At 48.6% G+C, this 23757-nt stretch overlaps 1 protein-coding gene across 6 annotated transcripts in view; it reads left to right on the forward strand.

Annotated features, from left to right (window-relative positions):
* KANSL3 (KAT8 regulatory NSL complex subunit 3) overlaps nt 1-23757 on the forward strand; it is a 65154-nt gene that overhangs the window by 34853 nt on the left and 6544 nt on the right. For 5 of the 6 annotated variants that reach the window (XM_030551826.1, XM_030551828.1, XM_030551832.1 and 2 more), the window contains 6 exons: nt 6251-6442; nt 8381-8465; nt 9387-9541; nt 10489-10601; nt 11400-11622; nt 12621-12754. In XM_030551826.1, the coding sequence (XP_030407686.1) occupies nt 6251-6442; nt 8381-8465; nt 9387-9541; nt 10489-10601; nt 11400-11622; nt 12621-12754 (902 nt within the window). Of the gene's footprint in view, nt 1-6250; nt 6443-8380; nt 8466-9386; nt 9542-10488; nt 10602-11399; nt 11623-12620; nt 12755-14252; nt 15477-23757 lie in introns of those variants that run through there. The other variant, XM_030551831.1, reaches the window with a different exon arrangement.

The raw sequence follows: 23757 nt of genomic DNA on the forward strand, positions 1-23757 counted from the left end.
TTAATGGCTCAAAGAGGCCTGCTGGAGCATCTTTCCAAACCCATGGAGAGTTGGAGGAGGAACAGCAGAGGAGTGGGTAGGGAGGGCCAGGGACTCCTTGGGAAAGCAGGAAGGCAGTGCTGAATTGCATCCTGAAATGGATAGGAAGCCATTGTTGATAGCAGGAGGATGGGACTGAAGGAATACACTGTGTGTCAGAGCCTCAGAGACCTAGAGATGAAGGGACCAGATTCATAGCTCAGCTAAATGAATGCAACTTCATTGCCTCCAATGGCATTGGCCCCTGCTGTGGAGTCAAGCTGAATGACTTGAGGTTAGAAGAGGCGAGTGACAAAGATCTGAAGGAAGATTTTAGCAGGCTTAGGCTGGTAGGAGAGTTGGGAGACATTTCAGTTGCTGTAGTATCCAGATCTCTTTCTAATGTGAGTCGCTTTGTCATGACATCACCCATCAGTGCCAGAGTGGGTGGCCCCCGGATGTGGGGAGTGCGAGTGTGATAGAGGAACACCTTTCTGTAAAGCATGGTGCATCGTGGCATAGTGCTGGAGGCTTCTTGTCTGGACGAATGAAGCTCTAGATAATTAGTTGGAGACCCTTGGGACCATGGGGTGCTGTAACTGGGTTCTCTGAGATACCAGGAGGTCCCCATCCCTTTCTCTGCCTAACACACACACAATTGGTTATTGTCCAGACACTTCCTTCTTGGAGTTTGGCTGTATCCAGAAGTGATATAACAAAGCCTGAGGCAGGACTGTATAGACAAGTAGGTCCTAGTCTAGGCTGGCTACTTATCAAGTTCTCCCTCCGAGAACTTTTGTTTTTTCTACTACTGCATTGGAGGTAATGAGATCCACCTGGTCAGGCTGCCTGGGTGACTCAGCAGAATAGCTCTGTGCTTCCCCGCAGGGTCTGAACACCCAACAGCAGCTCACAGACGCAAGAAAGGATTCAGTATTTAACTGGGGTGATTCTTTCTCACATCCTCTCCGGGTGGGAAGAGATTTTTCCCTGGGACTTATTGGCAGCAGCCCCACCCAGTTTCTGGAGCATCGAGCAGACAGCATCAGTAGGATCCAGGTGTGCAGTGTTCCACACCATCAATGGGCACCTCCGTCTCTGCCATCCAGCACTTTATGGGAAAATACCTTCGTGCAGTTATGTTGGATTTGCCCACTGGCAGCTCTGACAGTAGCTAGTGTGAACCCAGGGCTGGTCACACTGTCTTCCAGCCCGGCTGTTTCTGCGTCAGTGGGGCTGAGGAGAGCGATTCAGCCTCACTGCAGGAGAGCAGCATGGTGGGAAGCCATGGTGAAGTGGGAGCAGTAGGTATGTCTTACTGTAGCCCAGAGAGCTGGTGCCTGGGGGTTCAGCTGGAGCACACAGGGAGCATTTCCCATCTGGTGCGAGAACAGGAGTCTGTGTGCGCCTCAGTAACTATGTAATAAAGGAGGCCTTGATGATGCGGAATGCAAAGGAGGGGTGTTTGATCACTGGTTCCTACAGACTATCATGGGTGCTTTGAGGAGGAGTAGCATCATTTCCCCCTGCAGGTGCCATTTCATGGTGCTGCCCAGCTGATGGCGCTGTGTGGCGCGGTTGATGCTCAGGCGGTGTCAGGGTCTTTCACAGCAGAACTGACGATAGGTGATCAGAAACTCTCTGGGTAGTTCCATTCACTCAACATGTTCACGGTGCTGGGGAAGGTAGTTAAGCTTTGCATGTCTGTTAGTACCCAGCACCCCACCTTTCTCCCCCAAAGCAGGACCCTGGGTGTAGGTGCAAAGATAACATGCATTGATGCTTGCATTGGGGTAGAGCAGTGCCAACAAATAAATGCCTAGCAGTAAAGTGGTTCAGTTGCACTCTCCCCCAGCAGTAGGTCAGGGCACCTGCTCCTGCAGAGGGGTGTCATTGATCTCCAGGAGGATGAAGGCTGTTCTGTAAGGAACTTGGACCCCAAGGACAGACTATTTCTTCTACACACCTGCCCCTCTTGCCCCCACCCCCATAGGAGAAGGAATTAACTACCTCAGTGACTCTTTGCAGGCTTTGTATATTCTTGTTACCCCCACAGCCCTCCCCAGCTTGAGAGTAAGGATTTAGAATTTAGAACCGCGGGGCTGGAAAGGACCTTGCCAGGTCACCTAGTCCTTTCCTCTGTGCCGAGGCAGGGCCAAGTAAACCTAGACCAAACCTGACAGGTGTTTGCCCACCTGTTCTTAAAAACCTGCTGTGATGAGGATTCTGCGACCTCCTTTGGAAGCCTGTTCCAGAGCTTAACTCCCCTCAGAGTTAGAAAGTTTTTCCTAATCTCCAGTTTAAATCTTGCTTGCTGCAGATTAAGTCTGTTACTATTTGTTCTGCCTTCAGTGAACATGGAGAACAGTTGATCAGTGTCATCTTTATAACAGCCCTTAATGTATTTGAGACTGTTCTCAGGTCTCTTCTCAGTCTTCCTTTCTCAAGACTGACTCAATGTCTCCAGTATTTTTAACCTTTCCTCACAGGTCAGGTTTCCTACATCTTTTATCATGTCTGGTGCTCTCCTCTGGACTCTCTCCAGTTTATCCATATTGTTCTTCAAGTGCGGCACCCAGAACTGGTCATAATACTCCAGCTGTGGCCTCACCAGTGCTCAGCGGAGTGGAACAATTAACTCCCATGTCTTGCATACCACATTCTTGCTAATACACCCCAGAACGATAGTAGCCTTTTTCACTACTGCATCGCATTGTTGGCTTGTATTCAGTTTGTGATCCACAATGACATGCAGATCCTTTTGAGCGGTACTATGAGCTCGCCAGTTATTCTCCGTTTTTTAGTTGTGCATTTGATTTTTTCTTCCTAAGTGCAGTACTTTGCTCTTGTCTTTATTGAGTTTCATCTTGCTGATTTCAGACCATTTCTCTAATTTTTCCAGGTCATTCTGAGTTCTAATCCTGTCCTCCAAAGTGCTTGCAAAGGATTGGTGTCATGTGCCTTACTTCTATCGCCCCTTAGCCCAGAGTGGACTGAGACCAGATGTGGTGGGAGCTCCCTTTCTGGGCACTGTAGAGTTGCACTTTTTGCAGTGGAAGGCAGGCCTTCATTTCATCACCTCTACTCGTTCTCCTGCACCAGGCTTATTTCTCCAGTGAAGAGATGGACACCATGGTGCAAGCCATGAACTCCAGGGTTCCTAATTGAGATTATGCAAATAGGCAAGATGTGTTACTGAGGAAGGATGATCTTGTGGTTAATTGTCACTTCTGTTCCCCTAGTGCCTAGGGTCCCAGTCATAATGAGGGTCCCATTTTGCTAGGAGCTGTGGTGTGTGCTCCAGAGAATTTACAGAGTAGTCCTCAGGACAGAACAGACGTGCTGGGGAGGTGGGGATTGGGAGGATGAGGTACAAAGGAACTGTTGAGCAGAAAAATGGAAGTCTTGGTTTGCCTATGTGAGACCTGACAGGTTAGGCTATGAGGCAGAGGATCTAGCTCTGCCACAGATGCCCTGTGTCACCTTGGGTCTGCCACTTAGGCACGGAGCCTCAGTCCTGAAATCAATGGGAATTAGGCTCCTAAATACCTTGAAGGATCTGGGCCTTAGTCTTTGTGGGCCTCAGTTCCTCATCTGTACCTTGGGGATAAGTGTTACCCTGCCTTGCAGGGGTGTCGCGAGGGTACATACAGGAATGATTGAGCTGCGCAGGTGTGGTGCTGAGCAGCAAGGAAACATGATAAAGAACTGACTTTTGCAGAGCGATGAATGTTGGAGTCTAGCAATAGGCGCTGCAGTGCAGGGACAGCTGGAGCAGAGCACAGGGGGTCAGCAGCTGAAGTCTAATCCCAGCTGTGTGTGAATTTGGGCAAGTCACTTTACCTCTCTCTGGGCCTCAAGTTTCCCCATGGGTAAAATGAGGATATGTGATCTGGGGCTGGTATTTGTACTGTGTTTTGGAAATGAAAAACACTTCAGTAAGGGGCATTATTACTGCAGTGGTTCATAGAGTGATAAGCCTGCACTGTTCTTCAGTGCAGAAAAAAACAGGATCCTTAGACTGTGCTGCCTTAGAATATGAAGAGCTCATTCTAAATACAGCAATTTGTGATGCACAAGGAAATCAGATTAGAGAAGTGAGTGGTAAGGAGAGAGAGGACTCTCCAGCAGCTGGTGATGGGACACTAGATGGGGAGGGCTCTGAGTTACTACAGAGAATTCTTCCCCAGGTGTCTCTCTGGTGGGTCTTGCCCAAATACATAGGATCGAACTGGTCACCATATTTGGGGTCAAGAAGGAATTTTTCACCAAGTACTGACAAGCCGAGGTTGTCCCCTTAGCAAACGTCATTCCTGCCCGAGTTTCCTGCTTGTGCCCTAGGTGCCAGACCTCCCTGACATGGTTAAAACGGGGTGCAGAAAGCACTGATGAAGGGAGCCGGGGGAAATGCAACACAGGGCATTTTGGAAACAAGCTATTGGTTGTGCCCAGGGCAGCTTCGTCCGTCCCCTTCTGCTATGTCACTTTCACGGGGGACTCTGCAGAAAAGTCTGCGTGTTAAGTATGAAGTGTGGTTTTGTGGGCTGGCTCAGGGAATGTCTGTGCAGGAAATGCTACAGTGGCACAGATGCAGCGCTGCACTGGGCTGCTGCCGTGTTCACACTCACTAGAGTGACAGAAGAGGGTCTTCCAGCGCCGTAGTAAACCCACCTCTTCTTTTGACTAGTGGTGTCTACACCGGGACTTGGGGCGGCTTAATTACATTAATTACACAGGATGTGAAATTTTGTAGTTTTGAAATAAAGGCAACATAAACCAGCCCTCAGTAACCAACTTCCATTTCCCTGGGTCTTGCTGGGCTCTCCCCCAAAATCTCCCCAGGAAGCAGCCTGAGTTTGAACTACCTAAATTCTACACTGAAAATCCTGTGTCCACCTCAACGTCTGTGCAGCACCTGGCACAAGAGGGCCTTTCACTGTATTTAAGGATTAGAATAAGGAAAATAATATAAAACAGAGGAAACAAAACAACCAAATACAGAATCCCTTTGCTCAGCCCACAGACAGTGATGGACTCTGTTATATTACAGTAAATACGACCCTCTCCGGTCCAGGTAAATAATGGGCACTATTTTCAAACAGCTCTTTGGCAGACCTTTAGTCAAATATCAATTTGTTATGAAGGATCTTTGCAATAGCCCACGCCAGCAACCTGTAATTCAGAGGGGTATCTTCCTACATGTTCCTGTGTCCAGTGATAGTTTTCAGGAGCTACCCCAACAGCTGAAGTTAAACTCAGACCTGACTCTTCCACAGATGCCTTGTAAAAATGTTAACAACATCATTTGTGTCTCTCTCGGCTTTCAGAGAAATCTGAAATCTCACCCAAGATCTCGCTCCAGTCTTTGCTGCTTTTTTCCAAGTTCTTGAGGTGGTTCCCAACTGGCTTGAGGACTCTTGGTGTCCCTTTTTGACCTCCAGAAGCACCATGTTCACACACACTTGGGAACTTGGACTGTCCTGTCCTTATATATGGCTGGAGCCCAGTAGATAACTGATTTCTAAGAGTCTGAGTAAAACCCAAACCTCAGCCAGGCAGGCCATAAAGTCTCTCAGTCTCACAAGGACCACGGTGCAGGCCCCCTCCTGGGCCAGTCACACCTTCCTCGCCCTGCAATTGCCCTATGTCAAAAGACAAAAAGGAGAGGCAGACCCAGGTTGCTCTAGCCCTGACACAGGCCTTCAACAGCAGCACCCTGCGACGCAGCATCTGACGGGGGCAGCTGAGCTCGTCAGGAGGGTTTCACACAATCCATTCATAGTCTCACTTGACTCCTGCACTTCAGCAGTTTGCAGAGCAGGGCCTAAAGGCCAGGCCTGGCTGTCACAGAGTCAGACTTGGAGCTCAAGCGGGAGCAAGCTGTGCTGTGGGGCTGAAGGCCCTAGGGTTCTGGTGCAACCTGCGGCACAGGTCACTTGCAGGTTTACACTAATGTCAATGGTGAAGTCTCTGTAACTTGACATCTTTAAACCATAATTTGAGGCCGTCAGTGACTCAGCCAGAGTCAGTGTAGATGATCATGATGGTCCTTTCTGACCTTACAGTCTGAGTCCTGGTGCATGGGCGGCAGGAGTGGGGAGCATGAAGGAAGCTGTGGAGAATATGCATGGGCTTGTGTCCCTCTCTGGGTATATATTGCATATCATCTGTGCTGGAGTTATGCTCAAGGCACCTGGTATTGGTTTCAAATATATGCTTCTGTCTCCCCCAGTTCCAGTCTCCTCAGAGCAGCCAGAAGGAACGGAGAAAGAAGATGTGCGAATGCAGCTGAAGAGACATCAGACCCCCAGCCCGACCCATTGCAGCAAATCCTCCAAGCGAGCCAAAATCAAGGTGACCATTGTCTCCCACGGGGAAGCTGCTGGCACGGGGAATGGAGCGCCCCTTGTTGCACAGCCGGAAAGTGAGTCCCTGTTCCAGAACTGCTCTTTTAACCAGAGACATTTACATTCAGTTACATTTACATGGAGGGCAGGTAGTTGGTGTGTCCCAGGCCAGCTCTGGGTATGAGGATGTGTCTGCTGACAAAGATGGAGCTAAAGGGGTAGGAACCTTCTTTTTTAAGGATTTAGACATGGCAGGCAGTCTCAGTGGTTCCAGGTGCCAGTGACTGGGTGCTCAGTGATGCTTGAGGAATGCTGGGGATTGAAGTCCCTTAATAGATACATAGCAGAGCTATGGCATGAGCTTCGGTTCTAGAGAGTCATTCAAATTGCATGTGCCAGGGTGAAAGGCTGTGTGTGTGGTGGGCAAAAAGGGGTTTTCCCTCTGTATGTGACATTGCACAATCTACTGAGTTGGGAGGGAGGTGATCTTTTCACTTTCCTCTGAAGCTTCAGGCCACTGCTGGACACAGGATGCTGGACACAGGATGCTGGTCTTGAGGGACACTCGGTTTAGTTCAGTTTTGTAAGTCTGTGGCTTGCTTAAGTGTCCCTCCTACCCTGATGCCGTAGAAGTGACAACAAAGGACTCCCAAACAGGTTGGAATCTCTCTGCAAAGATCTCATCCGGGACCCGCTCCTGCCATAAAGGGAGGGCCGTGTTGGGATTTGATGTTGACTCCCACTGGAAGAATCTCTGTGTATTCTTAGTATAGAATAGTTTCCTGCTCTGCTGATCCCCTTTGGGCATTGCAACGGCCTGTCAAATACACCTTTTATATGTACATGTGCAAAACCCAACTCTTCTCCAGTCTTCGGAAAACCCTGCTATGATGTGAGTTGCAGCCTGGTGAGCTGAAGTCCAGAGAGCGCTGTAGTGTGTTCGGCTTTGTTTCCCTTCAACACTGGAGAGGAGGCCAGGAATTTTGTTTGCTTATTGTAACCACGGTACATTAAGGAAACTGTCTGTTGTGGTAGGCCAGGTTAATGACTTCTGCTTGGAGCACCAAAAAATAACTCTTAAAGGTAATTGTGAGTGAGCGCAATTAGTGTGCAGTGTAGAGCTGAAAGGGTCAGCACGCCATTCCAAAGCCCTGGGAAATCAGAGATTTTTCAAAGCTGTAAAGTAAATCAATCCATTTTGCAACATTTCTTGGTTAATTTAACAGTTGGTTTTACTGTGAAAATTAACTAATGAATATATTGTGGCTTACCTTCAACAGCTTTGAAAGTCTCTGATTTCCTGGACTTTTTTTTTTAATTTTCAAAACTTTATTTCTTTTCACAGAAAAAAAATGAAATGCAGAAGTAAACATGAACCAAACAAGAATTCCCTCTTACCGTGCGTGAGCAGGAGGAATACACAGGACAAACGCATTTGTATCCCAAACACCGCAATAAACAAATATTGTAACTCACCGGCCTTTCTGTGTATTTTGTAAAGTGTCTCAATAGAATGCTTACAAAATCAACCACTAGAAAACCGGCAGGTGCTCAATGAGCCATCGAGGCAGTAGAATTGTATTATAATAATAATCTGGCCAGGAGGAAGTGGGGGTGCGAGTGAAGGAGAGGATTAGTAGAAGCGGATTAGTGGAATTCACCAGAGATGCTTGCATCCCTGTGCTGAGCACCTGGTATCCAGTGCTTTCCAATGTTTGAAGCTCATTCCCTCAGTCGTATTGTGCATCACGGGATTGTCGCAATGGTAACTTCCTGGTTTTATTAGTGATTCTATTCGGTTTGATGTTCCTGGAACGACTCGCTCTCCTAGAACGTTCTAGAAAATATCTAGGACTGCACTGGAGCTTTCCTTTAAAAAGTGCTTTGGGCAGCAGGTTGAGCTCCGTTCCCCCAGCACTACTTTGTGTCACTGGGTCATGTGTGATAGTGGGGGTTCCCCAAAGGCTGGAATAGGGCAGAGCTTCATGTCTCTTGTTTTTCTTTATTTCCCACAGGCGTGGCAGGAAAGCCCCCCACCGTGACCATAGGCCAGTCTGGGTCAGGCGTGAAGGAGCTTTCAGGATTACTTGCCACTCCCAAGTGAGTGTATCATTTTATTTTTAATCTGTGGAGCTCAGAGAGAGCTGAGCCGATGCCAGGCTCCAGAGAGCAGTGATTCCAGCGTCTGCCACTTCCTGAGACCTTGAGTGTGAAAGGACATGTCAGATGTCCAGCTCTGTATCTGAATCCTGAGATACAGGAGACATCCAACCCCCTGGAACCTACCCCTCGTGAGTGTTGACTTGTTGCAGGGCAGTCCTGAGACGTATAGGGAAAAGCGAGGGGAGTATCAGGGAGGGTGTCCTGGTGGTAGGTATATCTCTCTGTATATGGTGGAGACAAAGATTGAAATGATAGATTCAAACCTCCTGATCTTTTGTGACCCTGGCATTATTTTATCTCTCCCTGTGTCTTCCGCCTTAACCTGGACTCCAGTTCCTGTCCTTAAAAAATGTCCCTGCCCGCGCACACGCAGGGTGTGTGTGTTCTTGTGCATCTAATGCTGCCTCAGTCTTCTTGTCTCCCATGGTGCTGCTCCGATTTGCTGTATGCCTTAGAGTGGCAGCCCTGCCTTTAACCGGGAACTGGAGCCAGGATCTGGAAAATAAAAACAGTTTTAAATTGAGAACCCCCTCTAATTCCAAAAGTGGAGTCTGTCTATGTATAAGCACCAGTAACATGGCATGGGGGCAGAGGGCTACAGTCACCCCTCATTTCAGAAATAGATTCTCAAATCCTACTCTGTTTATGTGTGCTTCTATCTCCCATCATGGAGGCAGAGCCGCTGCTGCGGTTTTGAGTTCACCACAGTAAAGTTTTCAACCTCACCCAGCCCTTCCAGAAGAGTAGCTATGTGCTGCTTTTGACCCTCTGGCTGCAATTTTTGGCCTGGAAATAAATTGCCTTGGAATTAGTTGGTTACTGGAGTGCATTTGCCATGTTTCTCTGTTTGTTTTCCAGGCTGAATTCTGTGGCGGAAACCCCCTCCCTCAGCTCTACCCCCTCAGCCATGATCCCTAGCTGCACAGCTCCCAGCGCCTTCCATTCCTTGCAGAGCAGGCTGGTGGCCAGCAGCGCCCACTGCAGGCAGGCCCAGCCTAGCAACACACTCCAAGGTACCCGCCTCTTTCTTCATGCCTGGCTTGGGAGCCTGAAAAGCAAACCCAGCCTGTGAGATGGATCTGGGGAATCAGTCATGTGTTTCTCTGCCTGCATCTTTGCTCTAACCCGGGAGAGACTGAGAGCCTTCCCAGTGCTTGGCTGTCCCAGCAGTTTGACGAGACCAGTGGCTTACTCAGGAGCTGGAAAGTGAGCCTGGTGGAGGATGGAACACGGGGCCAGGCCCTGTTTCCATTGAGGTCAAGGACAGCTAGACCGGGTGACACTGTTTCAGCAAATAATATGTTTGCAAAAAAGTCCGTTTTGGGGGATACTTTCAGGAAACGAGGGTGGGGGTAATTCCAAAGTGGTTTATTTTGGCCCATTTTTAAATGGAACATTTCAGCTTTTTTGTTTTGAAATGGTGTTTTGTTTAATAATTTAGCTAGTATTAAAAAAGGGTGAAAGACGGCCAAAAATGACCTGGAGCAAAACAGAAAAACGTGAAGAACAAACAAACAAATCCCAGATGTATTTTGTTTTGATATGAAAAACCATCAAAATTCAATATCAGTTTGAACCAAACCACATTTTTGTCAGATTTTTTTGGTTCAGCTTCTGAAATAAAAAATCAGTGATGCGCTCAGCTCTTAATGGCAACATTTCCACGAGTTCAGTTGCACCGGACCAGGAAGTGGCTCGCTGTCTGGTGGTTTAGACACGACTGGCCCTGCCTACGCTGGGCACGCGTCATGTTTACAGTCATGCGAGTTGATCGATGTTGGGTCATGTTCTAGAATGGTGTTTTGCTACTGGAGACATAGCTCCTAGGGAGGACTGAGGGATTCCCACAGGTCAAGAGACAGCGTGACTCAAGGGGACAGCCTCCTGCTGAAGCTAGTCCACCAAGGGTGAGAAACTAGCTGTTCATGGCAGGTTGTTCCCCAGCCTTGTTTGCTTTCAGGAGCAGCGTCTGCTAGCAGCCTCCTGCAGGGACTGAGCTTCAGCCTGCAGGACATCGGAACCAAATCACCAGCCCTTCCAGTGAGCGTAGCATCCGTGGGGCCGTCCATACAGGTAGGCAACCATAGCGATATGGAGAGTTTCATATTGGCATGTGCTCTCCTGGAGAACGGGAAACTGGATCTAGAGAGCTTGGGAGGACAGCATCCTTGTTGCCATGGATGAAGTAGAGCTCTGTTGCGGGTAAGAAGTTGTCTCGAGACTCCTGCTCTTGTGTTTGGCACTTGGTTCAGGAGTAGGGTACTTGAGGACCAAGGGTGATGGGTGCCTTCTCTACAAGGACCACTGCTGTCTGCAGCCTGCCCTCCCATCTGGAGGCTGGGTGCAGTGATAGCATGAGGTGCATGGGAAATGGGAGTTCTGGCACGGGAGGCATTGAAACCTAGACTGGACAAAACACTAGAAAATGTAATGTAGAGAATGGTGCTACACGAGCCCCGGGGAGTGGGTGAGACAAGCCTGCTGGGCCTCTTCCCCTCTTGCTTCTCATAGTGAAGTGGATTGCAACCCCATCAGCTCTAGCAGGGGCAGCCTGCGGAGACTTCAGATCCCACCCGGCAATGCTCCACCTCTATCTGACCAGCCTTCATTGCAGATCAAGGTGGTTTATTGCATTCCAGGGCCAGTAGTCTCCATGGGCTGCCCCTTCATTTTAAAATAAGGGTGTCCATGGTGAAAGGGCCAAACTTCATCCGCCCTTGGGCTGAGGTGCACTTGCTGCCTACTGGGATGAAGGGTGGAAGACTCTGCCAGACCTCTGAGACCTCAAACTGCCCTTGAGAGTGAGGGGAGCTGGGAAGGACATCCTACCTCTTCCTCCCTGGTGCTCACCGCACTTGCCTTCCTTGGCAGACCTCGGCTGGGAAGACACCAGCACCTATCCAGAGTCTGAGTGCCATAACCACGGGCACTGGTACAATCGTCCGCACCATTCCAGTCGCCACATCGTTGTCGTCTCTTGGAGCCTCGGGGGGCGGGAAGCCCACGGCTATTCACCAGTTGCTGACTAATGGCGGGCTGGCCAAGCTGGCCAGCAGCCTTTCTGGCTTGGCTCAGATCTCCAATCAAGCGGCAGGTAAGGGCTAGTGCTGGTGGGAGTGGTTGTGAGATGAAGATGCAGGCACCCTCCCATCTCCTTTCAAGCTGTAGTTCGCATTTACAAAACTTGTTTGAAGTTCAGAGTGCTCTGTGAACGCCGACTTAAGCTCCTGATGCTGCTGCGAGGAGGGAGCTATTGCCTCCCCCTGTGGAGACTCTGAGGCACAGAGAGAGGAGGCTATTTGCCCAAGGTGTCCCAGTGAGTCAGTGTCAGAGCTGGGATTCGAATTCATGAGTAAAGCGAGAGAATTTACATCCCTCGTGGGGTAAAGGGGGATCCGCCACAATGGACTGTGAACATCCATCTCCTCCCCAGGAGGAGTCGACCTTCATCATGCACACGATTGAAGTCCCCTTTGCATGTTCCTTAATACCAGGCTGACTTATACCTCGCATGGTTTAGGATGGCTTGCAAACAGGGCCAGGCAGCTGCCTCTGAACAGCGAGTCCCCTAATTCATAGCATTCCAGGCTCCAGAGAGCCAAGATCCAGCTATGGGTGTGGGCTGTGTGTTCCTCGGAGATGCCAGCCAGTGTCAGCTTTGTGCCCTGTCTGCTCACCCGAGCTAGTGTCTGCCATTCCAGCCGTCAGCTCCATGCTCTGGAACTCGCATTACTTCATGCTAAAGTCCTCTTTACACAGCACGTGGTCCGTTAATAGGAAATGTGCATGGGGTCTGGGTGCAGGTCTCCAAATATTACTGCCAGCAATTGTGCCTGGAGAGCTCATGCTGGGCTTTCCCAGAGGTGGATTTGTTGTGTTGGGCACTGTGATCCTTGCCACACTCCATGTTCGTACTGTCCTACAGCTGATCTCCAGTCACTGGCAGTTTGGGAGCAGCTGCCTGGCAGCTGGTGGGGGTGTTGTGTCTGTTTGATCTGTTTTTCCTGTGAAAGGAAGAACCATGCCCGGGGCAAAGTGTGCGCACGGAGATTGGCTGGTCGCAGTAACTTGCCTCGCCCCTGTGTCTTCCAGGCTTGAAGGCTCCAACTACCATTACAGTTACCCTGCGGGGGCAGCCTAACCGTGTCACTACCCTGAGCCAAGCGGCCGTGGGGACTATCCAGCCTCAGCTGGAGGAGCAGCAGCTGCAAACTCAGACACCTCAGGTAATTCTGAGCCTCTGGTCCTAGGCGAAGAGAAGCCGTTGGGCATATGTCATGCTTCCATCACCAGCGTTTGTGCAGGAGCATCTCTCCTGGGGAGAGAGTTCTGCCATGTGGCCCAGAAACCACCGTTGGGATTTTCTCACTAGGGTTTTGCTAATGTTGAAGCCAGGGTGTTTACTCCCATATGAGCCGTTGTGCCACTGTGCTGTGACTACAGCGGAGACCGAAGTGGACAGGAATGGGGGGCTTGCGAGGGAGAGCAGAGCATGCTCTGGGCAGGAAGGAGCTAGTAGGGCAGTGGCTGGAGATAGATCAGGCCTCTCCTGCCACAAGCACAGCAGCCTCTACCCAAGTAATGTATCTGATGTGACGTCACTGCTGCACTTAATCCACTGAAAATGCCAAATCAAGGCAGTGACTTTGGATCCAAACACCTGGAGTTGGTGTCAGCCTGGGAGCCCCTCTTTAACGTCCCTCTGACACTTGGGGCTTTCTGGAGAGGTGTTTGTAGACCCTGCTCTGTGCCGAGGAAGGTGGAATGGGGCTCCCTCCAGAGCTGAGGTCGATTTGGGCCTAATCTGAAATCCTGACCTGAACCTGACTAGACCACAGACAATCCAAACCCAGCCTGAGGTTGTTTTCGTACCCGACCCTGACACTTGTAGTTGGTCCCTTGGGGTTGCAAGGGTGTAGTTGCCAGCTCAGACTTCATTTGCTTTACTTTGTTTCCTCCTTAGAGCCGCCAGGGCTAATTACCCTCCAGTCCTGTTCTCCCTCCTGTGGCCTGATCCTCACCCTGGCCCACCAGCCGCTCCCTGCCCAAGTGCTGCGCACCCAAAGGGCGGTCACTCCCTGGGCTGCCTCCCCTGAACCTATGTCAGTGCTGCCACCTCGTCCTTGGGATTCAGCCTGACATGAGCTTCCCATCCCTACACCTTGTGCCTGCAGTCCATCTCCTGCCTCCTCCTGCCTGTGGGGTTGGAGCAGCAGTGGCTGTATGCTCTTCTGTCCACTGGCATCTCCCTCCGCTGCACAATGAGAGGGGTTGCTACTCATGGGCAAAGACCTAGAGCTGAGGGGTGGTAGCCGATGGGTGGGGCACACAGCTGTCAACTCACCAATTCCATGGGCCAGGAGGAGGTAATCAGAGATGACCCACCCCAGGCCCAGGACTGTTGATTTGTTTAATATCCAACCCAACCCTGAGGCTTGTAGTCGGGCTCTGTAGGAGTCAGGTCAGGTTGCAGGACCCTACTCCAGAGTCTCTTGCTGCATCTCCTTCAGATCCTTCCACAAAGAGGCAAACTAGAGTGAGGTCGGGGGGTGTGGGGGGGTGCCCTATCCTGTATCAGGAGCTTGGTGCCTTAAGCCTTCAGATCCCTGAACTGAGACCAGGCACCTGGATGGCTAATGATTGGCTGGTGTCTGTGAGCAACACCAGGGCCTCCATACTGTCATTTCCACCACAGGTCCCAACACTTTGTTCTTCCCCATGCAGGTGGCAGGACCCAGTGACGTGGGGAATGTTCAACATTTATCGTGTTCTCTAGGGCAGTGCTTCTCAACGACCGGTCTGTAGACTGGTGTACATGGTCCCTGAGAACTCCCTGACACAGTTTAGGAAGATGGCAAGCCAGTCCCTGGTATCAAAAAGGTTGAGAAACACTGCCATAGAGTAACATTTTTTCATGACAAACGTCCCTTGGGATTTTTCACACTCACTGTGACAGGAGTGAGCCCTGCTGCTGTTGGAAGAAGGTTGTAGACTCTTGACCTGTCAAGTGCCATCCCTGGGAAAGAGACTCAGGTCGCTGTCCTCCCAGTCCCCAGCTGTGTCTTGTCCTGGGGCTGAATCCAGAACACAAAACTGCCCGGTTAGGGGCAGATTTGTTTAGTGGAGAAGCAGTTAATGGTGTCAGATGTTCCAACCGTGTGATCTCAAAACCGCAGTGGCAAAGTTCAGAAAGGAAATAAACAGCTGGAACATGTTCACTCCCTTGAGTGAAAAAGGAAGAAGGTGAAATCTCCAGGGCAGATGTACCCTGGAGCGGCTCCACCTTATGTCAGTTTGCAGTTGTGAGACGTAGTTTCACAGATGTCAAAGCCAGAAAGGACCATTTTGCGCATTCCAGCCTGAGCTGCCTAGCCCAGACCAGAGACACTCATTCATTGTGCACCATCAGCAGAGTTGGAACCCTCACAGACTGTAAGGTCTGAAGGGAGTATTCAGATAATCTGATCTGACCTCCTGCACATCACAGAGCACAGAACCTGGCCCACCCCCGCCCGTAATAAACCCCTAACCTCTGGCTGGGTCACTGACGACCTCAAATTATGATTTAAAGATGTCAAGTTTCACAGACTTCACCATTGACATTAGTGTAAACCTCCAAGTGACCTGTGCCGCAGGCTGCACCAGAACCCTAGGGCCTTCAGCCCCACAGCACAGCTTGCTCCCGCTTGAGCCCCAGGGCTGACTCTGTGACAGCCAGGCCTGGCCTTTAGGCCCTGCTCTGCAAACTGCTGAAGTGCAGGAGTCAAGTGAGACTATGAATGGATTGTGTGAAACCCTCCTGACGAGCTCAGCTGCCCCCGTCAGATGCTGCGTCGCAGGGTGCTGCTGTTGAAGGCCTGTGTCAGGGCTAGAGCAACCTGGGTCTGCCTCTCCTTTTTGTCTTTTGACATAGGGCAATTGCAGGGCGAGGAAGGTGTGACTGGCCCAGGAGGGGGCCTGCACTGTGGTCCTTGTGAGACTGAGAGACTTTATGGCCTGCCTAGCTGAGGTTTGGGTTTTACTCAGACTCTTAGAAATCAATTATCTACTGGGCTCCAGCCATATATAAGGACAGGACAGTCCCAAGTTCCCAATTGTGTGTACACGTGGTGCTTCTGGAGGTCAAAAAGGGACACCAAGAGCCCTCAAGCCAGTTGGGAACCACCTCAAGAACTTGGAAAAAAGCAGCAAAGACTGGAGAGAGATCTTGGGTGAGATTTCAGATCTCTCTGAAAGCCGAGAGAGACACAAATGATGTTGTTAACATTTTTACAAGGCATCTGTAGAAGAGTCAGGTCTGAGTTTAACTTCAGCTGTTGGGGTAGCTCCTGAAAACTACCATTGGACACAGGAACATGTAGGAAGATACCCCTCTGAATTACAGGTTGCTGGCGTGGGCTCCTGCAAAGATCCTTCATAACAAATTGATATATGACTAAAGGTCTGCCAAAGAGCTGTTTGAAAATAGTGCCCATTATTTACCTGGACCGGAGAGGGTCGTATTTACTGTAATATAACAGAGTCCATCACTGTCTGTGGGCTGAGCAAAGGGATTCTGTATTTGGTTGTTTTGTTTCCTCTGTTTTATATTATTTTCCTTATTCTAATCCTTAAATACAGTGAAAGGCCCTCTTGTGCCAGGTGCTGCACAGACGTTGAGGTGGACACAGGATTTTCAGTGTAGAATTTAGGTAGTTCAAACTCAGGCTGCTTCCTGGGGAGATTTTGGGGGAGAGCCCAGCAAGACCCAGGGAAATGGAAGTTGGTTACTGAGGGCTGGTTTATGTTGCCTTAATTTCAAAACTACAAAATTTCACATCCTGTGTAATTAATGTAATTAAGCCGCCCCAAGTCCCGGTGTAGACACCACTAGTCAAAAGAAGAGGTGGGTTTACTACGGCGCTGGAAGACCCTCTTCTGTCACTCTAGTGAGTGTGAACATGGCAGCAGTCCAGTGCAGCGCTGCATCTGTGCCACTGTAGCATTTCCTGCACAGACATTCCCTGAGCCAGCCCACAGAACCACACTTCATACTTAACACGCAGACTTTTCTGCAGAGTCCCCCGTGAAAGTGATATGACAGAAGGGGACAGACGAAGCTGCCCTGGGCACAACTAATAGCGTGTTTCCAAAATGCCCTGTGTTGCATTTCCCCCGGCTCCCTTCACCAGTGCTTTCTGCACCCCGTTTTAACCATGTCAGGGAGGTCTGGCACCTAGGGCACAAGCAGGAAACTCAGGCAGGAATGACGTTTGCTGAGGAGACATCCTCGGCTTGTCAGTACTTGGTGAGGAATGGAAACAGATCTATTCGGACCACACTGGCACCAAAAGCTGATGCCAGTTGGTCTCCCTGGATCCGGGAGCTGGAGGATGAGGATCCCAGGGGAAAACATTTCTCCTGACTGTGATGGTGTCTTTCTTATTGCACAGTCGAGTTCCCTGTGTTCGGTGTTGCTAATGCAAGTTCCGTGCAGAAGGCCCTGCCATAGGGGATGCAGGAGAGCAGACTGTGACTGGGGACTCTGAGCTATCCAGTCTGAAGTCTGCTCCTCTCAGGCTGACCCATGGCTGCCTTCAGCTGGGAGCCCCATGGAGGTGGGGGCAGAGCAATCACTTTGGCTTTGCATTGCTCCATCATTGTGGGACTTCAGAGAGAAGGAACTTCTGAGCCACTTGAAGCCCCCAAATGTGGGAGAGGGTTTCGCTGGAAGCCGCCCTCAGGCTCCATCAATGGAAGTGGTACATTAAGCGTCTGTAAGTCCTGGGCCTGTTTCCTGTTACATAAGGATCTGCACTGTATTTTTTTATCAGTAATTTCCACACAGAGACATTTCTGCAATGTGCCTTGTAAATGTTTGGTAGCTGTTCCCCAGTTTGTCAGGAGTTGGGAGCACCTGGTCCCTTCGCTTCTCTATTCGGTGTCAGTTTCCTTCATTTTGCTGGCATGACATGGCCTGTAAGTGTCTCCAGAGTTAGTATCTCTGTGTCAAGGCTGAATCTATTGAAGGGAATATAGAGATGGCAATAATAGCTCTTCATGTGACGTTTGCCATCACCATAAATCCTCTTCCAGTGCTGAAGATCAGTCTGTCAGAGTTGCATCTCGTTCTGTTGTCTTATCGGTCAAAATCTCCTTGTGTAAACCTGAGTCAGTCTCTGGTTTTCCAAGGCTGGTTGAAGAAGTGATCAGAAATAGCATGTTTTCCTTTCTACTTTGTTACCTGCTTTGAGGCACCCTAAAACAATGTGGCAGAACAATAACTATATTAGAAAGTCTGACAAACCCATGACATTTCCAGGCATAGATTAACTCTAGGCGTTGTTACAAGGTGAGGCAGGAGGCTTAATTCTAAGCTGTGAGTTTGACTTACATTGTTAGGTTTGTGTGTTTAGGGCAGTGCTTAATTGTGTTAGTGTCCATGGAGAGATCTTTTAGAAACAAAATGTCATGAGCTGTGTATTTCAGCGGCTGCTCTAATTCTATCCATTAATGTAATTGACTTACATTTGCCATTAGAATGTGTAATTCTGTTCGATAGCACCTTTTTGTAGTAAGAACGCCTTGATAAAAGACTAAGGGAAATAACTACAAAGAACAAAGGCCATTTTCCCAATACAGCTGGGCGATCTAAGGGAGTTGAAAGTCCGGGGAATTGGACGCTTGGCCCCCTTTGAGAAGGGCAGCCTGCACCTGTCCTAGGGCTAAAGCTTTGGACTGCCCCAAGGTTTCACCTGATTATGGGGGCTTGGCTAGTTCTTGCACTACAGCCTCTGTGGAAATAAGGTGTAACGTTTTAACAACGAGAGTAATTAACTATTGGAACGGCTTACCAAAGGTTGTGATGGAGATCAAGAGTGGATGTTTTCTAACAGATCTGCTCTAGGAATGACTGTGGGCAGGTCTCTGGCTTGTGCTCTGCAGGGGGTCAGACTAAATGATCACAATGGTCCCTTCTGGCCTTGGAATCTTTGAAAAATTTACTCGGAGGGCAGTTCTGTTGGGCCTGTGTCCCCTGTTTGGGATATAGCTGGAATCTAGATGGGATGAATGTTTTCAGGATTCAGTATTAGTTAAATAATAGAAAAGGCAGTCCCAGTGGCACATGGTTAATGCTGGCATCACAAGGGTTGATAGTGGAGACCAGTGCTGTTGGAAGATGAAGGAGATTGTGACTTGTTGGTGTTTGCTCAGGAGCAGTGAGGTGCTATTTTGGCTTTAGCCATCGGAAAGGGCTGGGTAGCATGAACAGGAGCTGAGATTCAGGGTGAGAAACATAGTGCGCTGCTCCTCTGCACTGAGTGGCTTTGAGTGGGGGGGGGGGGCAGGGGCGGGCATGGAAGGAAAAGCTAGAGGAGTCAGCACAGAGAGCTCAGTGGATGTGTCTGTCTGTGCAGCAGGGGTGAAGCAGTAGGATGCTTGGGTGCATTTAACATGAAAGTGCCAACTGTTTTGGGACTCTGTACCCTTATTTGAACCATTGGCTTCTGTTTTGGTCCTCTCCTGCTGGGTGCAGCTATACTCTGAGAAATATCAGAGGGGCAGCCGTGTTAGTCTGGATCTGTAAAAGCAGCAGAGAGTCCTGTGGCATCTTATAGACTAACAGACGTTTTGGAGCATGAGCTTTCGTGGGTGAATACCCACTTCGTTGGATGCAAGTGGGTATTCACCCACGAAGGCTCATGCTCCAGAACGTCTGTTAGTCTATAAGGTGCCACAGGACTCCTTGCTACTCTAAGAAATGAGCATTGTGGGGCTGCAAGTGGCATGGATCCAGATCACACTTGCTAAAAAGATGGTTTTTTCCTAATTGCTGGCCCTGCAAATGTAGCTGGAGATCTGACCTTCCAGCTGGATCCTGGAAGGGATGTGACTGGGACCCACCCAAGGTTGCATTGTGGGGCAGTGGTGGAGCTGGGAAAAGCACCCAGGTCTCCTGCCTCCCAGACCAGGACCCTGGCCGCCGAACCTGAAGTGAATTATAGGGTGTTAGTGAACATATTGATGCCAACCCTGCCTGATCTGTGCTGGCAGAGGATTGTGAGGGAGGTGCCTGAGCCACTTCAATCAGGGTACCCATGTATTGCCCAGCGCAGGCCATGCTAGCAACTTCTAAGGACCTTCAGTGTCTGTTCCAGATGGTCTAAAATGGAGCAGATTGCAGCCCCTCTTTTCTTTAAAGTTCAGGTGCCAGTGCTCAGGACACCGCCCCGGCCCAAGATTCATCTTGCCTTTATGTGTTTTGTGATAGCAGCCCCAGCCTTCGTGGAGGAGGGTATCTGGATGGTATCTGCTTCCTTCAGAGCCCATCAGTGCTGGGGGTTATGGAGTTGAGCCTCTGCCTCCATAGCAGTCTAGACCCTTCTGACCAAAGGAATTGGACCTGGGTTTCTGGCAAAGCAATAAACTGTTTGGCTACTGGGCGTTGCAGTTTGCAAGACTTTTTAAACAACATTTTGTCTCAGTTTGGATAAAGCCATTTAAATGAATAGTGTCAAAATCAGCTCGAGTACCACCAAGCAGAGAGGCTCTTGGGTCTGCAGAATATCCTGCAAGTCAAGCACTGCCTGGGCTACTTCAGAAAACTGCTCCGTGTTGGAAAATCACTTTAGTAATCAGGGAGAATTAGGCTGACAATAGGGAGAGAGCACGGTCTGTCGGGGTGGGTGCCAAGTTCATACAATCATAGACTTTAAGGTCAGAAGGGACCATTATGATCATGTAGTCTGACCTCCTGCACAATGCAGACAGAGAATCTCACCCACCCATTCCTGTATCAAACCTGTGTCTGAGCCATTGAAGTCCTCAAATCATGGTTTAAAGACTTCAAGGTGCAGAGAATCTTCCAGCAAGTGACCCGTGCCCCACGCTGCAGAGGAAGGCGAAACCCCCCAGGGCTTCTGCCAGTCTGGCCTGGAGGAAAATTCCTTCCCAACCCCAAATATGGTGATCAGCTAAACCCTGAGCATGTGAGCAAGACTCACCTGCCAGACAACCAGGAAATAATTCTTTGTAGTAACTCAGATCTCACCCCATCTAACATCCCATCACAGGCCATTGGGCATATTTACCACGAGTAGTCAAAGATGAATTAATTTCCAAAATTAGGCTATCCCATTATACCATCCCCTCTATAAACTTATCAAGCTTAGTCTTGAAGCCAGAAATGTCTTTTGCCCCCACTACTCCCCTTGGAAGGCTGTTCCAGAACTTCACTCCTCTGATGGTTAGAAACCTTTGTCTAATTTCAAGTCTAAACTTCCTGATAGCCAGTTTATTTCCATTTGTTCTTGTGTTCACATTGGTACTGACCTTAAATAATTCCTCTCCCTCCTTCGTATTTATTCCTCTGATATATTTATAGAGAGCAATCATATCTCCCTTCAGCCTTCTTTTGGTTAAGCTAAACAAGCCAAGCTCTTTCAGTCTCCTTTCATAAGACAGGTTTTCTGTTCCTCGGATCATCCTAGTAGCCCTTCTCTGTACCTCTTCCAGTTTGAATTAATCCTTCTTAAACATGGGAAACCAGAACTGCACACATTCCAGATGAGGTCTCACCAGTGCCTTGTATAACGGTACTAACACCTCCTTATCTCTACTGGAAATACCTCGCCTGATGCATCCTAAAACCACATTAGCTTTTTTTACAGCCATATCACATTGGCAGCTCATAGTCATCCTGTGATCAACCAATACTCCTAGGTCCTTCTCCTCCTCTGTTACTTCCAACTGATGCCCCCCCCAGCTTATAACAATAATTTTTGTTATGAATCCCTAAATGCATGACCTTGCACTTTTCACTATTAAATTTCATCCTATTACTATTACTCCAGTTTACAAGGTCATCCAGATCTTCCTGTATGATATCCTGGTCCTTCTCTGTATTGGCAGTACCTCCCAGCTTTGTGTCATCTGCAGACTTTATTAGCACATTCCCACTTTTTGTGCCAAGGTCAGTAATAGAAGGATTAAATAAGATTGGTCCCCAAACCGATCCCTGAGGAACTCCACTAGTAACCTCCCTCCAGTCTGACAGTTCACCTTTCAGTATGACCCGTTGTAGTCTCCCCTTTAACCAGTTCCTTGTCCATCCTTCAATTTTCATATTGATCCCCATCTTTTCCAGTTTAGCTAATAATTCCCCATGTGGAACTGTATGAAATGCCTTACTGAAATCAAGGTAAATTGGATCCACTGCATTTTGTTTGTCTAAAAAAATCTTACCTTCTCAAAGAAGGAGATAAGGTTGGTTTGGCACGATCTACCTTTTGTAAAACTCATGTTGTATTTTGTCCCAATTACCATTGACCTCAATGCCCTTAACTACTTTCTCCTTCAAAATTTTTTCCAAGACCTTACATACTACAGATGTCAAACTGACAGGCCTGTAGTTGTCCAGATCACGTTTTTTCCCTTTCTTAACGATAGGAACTATGTCAGTAATTCTCTAGTCATACGGTACAACCCCTGAGTTTACAGATTCATTTAAAATTCTTGCTAATGGGTTTGTAATTTCATGTGCTAGTTCCTTTAATATTATTGGATGAAGATTATCTGGGCCCCCTCATTTCGTCCCATTAAGCTGTTTGAGTTTGGCTTCTACCTCGGATATGGTAATATCTACCTCCATATCCTCATTCCTATTTGTCATCCTACCATTATCCCTAAGCTCCTCATTAAAGACTGAGGCAAAGTATTTGGTTAGATATTGAGCCATGCCTAGATTATCCTTAACCTCCACTACATCCTCAGTGGTTAGTGGTCCCACTTCTTTCTTTGTTTTCTTCATATTTATATGGCTATAGAAACTTTTACTATTGGTTTTAATTCCCTTTGCAAGGTCCAACTCTACATGGCTTTTGGCCTTTCTAACTTTATCCCTACATGTTCTAACCTCAATAAGGTAGCTTTCCTTACTAATCCCTCCCATCTTCCACTCCTTGTAGGCTTTCTGCTTTTTCTTAATCACCTCTCTGAGATGCTTGCTCATCCAGCTTGGTCTACAATTCCTGCCTAGGAATTTTTTCCCCTTTCTTGGGATTCAGGCTTCTGATAGTTTCTGCAACTTTGACTTGGAGTAATTCCAGGCTTCCTCCACCTTGAGATCCCCAAATTCTTCAGTCCAATCCGCTTCCCTAGCTAATTTCCTTAATTCTTTGAAGTTAGCCCTTTTGAAATCAAAAAAGTCTAGTCACAGATCTGTTTTTGTTTATCCTTCAAATTAGTTTAAACTGTATTAGCTCATGATCGCTTGAACCAAGGTTGTCCCCTACAACCATTTCTTCTATGAGGTCCTCACTACTCACCAAAACCAAATCTAAAATGTCATCCCCTCTTGCTGGTGCAGCAACTACTTGGTGAAGGAATTCATCAGCTATTACATCCAGGAAAATCTGAGCCCTATTATTATTACTAGCACGTGTTCTCCAGTCTATATCTGGGAAGTTAAAGTCTCCCATGATCACACAATTCCCATTAGTGTTTATTTCATTAAAAACATTAAAGAGGTCTCTATCCATATTGGATCCTGGCGGTCTGTAGCACACCCCAAGCACTATCCCAGGGGAGTCTCTAGTAGCTTTTTTCCCCAATGTGATTTTTGCCCAAACAGATTCTCTTTGCCTTTATTTCTGTCTTTCCTAAACAGCACATACCCTTCAATACCTATACTCCAGTCGTGACTACTATTCGACCATGTTTCTGTTATCCCTATAATATCCAGTTTCACTTCCTGCACCAGTAACTCTAGTTCCTCCATTTGTTACCTAGGCTCCTCGCATTGGTGTACAAACACTAAGTTCTTCTTAATGAGAGAGGCTGTCCTAGGTTTCTCATCAGACACGACAGATACGGGATGCTATTAGCAGACTCACTGCACCTGGGTTTGATCTGCAGTGCACAGGGTGTACACTCCTTAGAGGAATGGGTCATCTTATTAAAGTGCAGATCTCCTGGATTCTGTTCCTGGATCGGCAGCTGACCTGCTGAGACACTTTGGCCAAGTCTCTGTGTCTCTGTTGCCCTCTGTGTGGAACAGGGCTGCTAATGGTCATGTGCCTGGTGCGGGGCTGGAGAACGGACTCCGTGGTGTCTTTGGGATCCCCTGCTAGGAAGGGGCTGTTGTGTAAACGCTGTACAAGGGAGCTCCCATCCTCAGTGACACACAGTTGCCAACCCCCTGGGGAAGGTTTGGTCTGACAGATGTGGCGTGGGTTAATGTGGGGCTTCT

This window comes from Gopherus evgoodei, chromosome 2 (assembly GCF_007399415.2).
Source record: "Gopherus evgoodei ecotype Sinaloan lineage chromosome 2, rGopEvg1_v1.p, whole genome shotgun sequence".
Taxonomy (NCBI): Eukaryota; Metazoa; Chordata; order Testudines; family Testudinidae; genus Gopherus; species Gopherus evgoodei.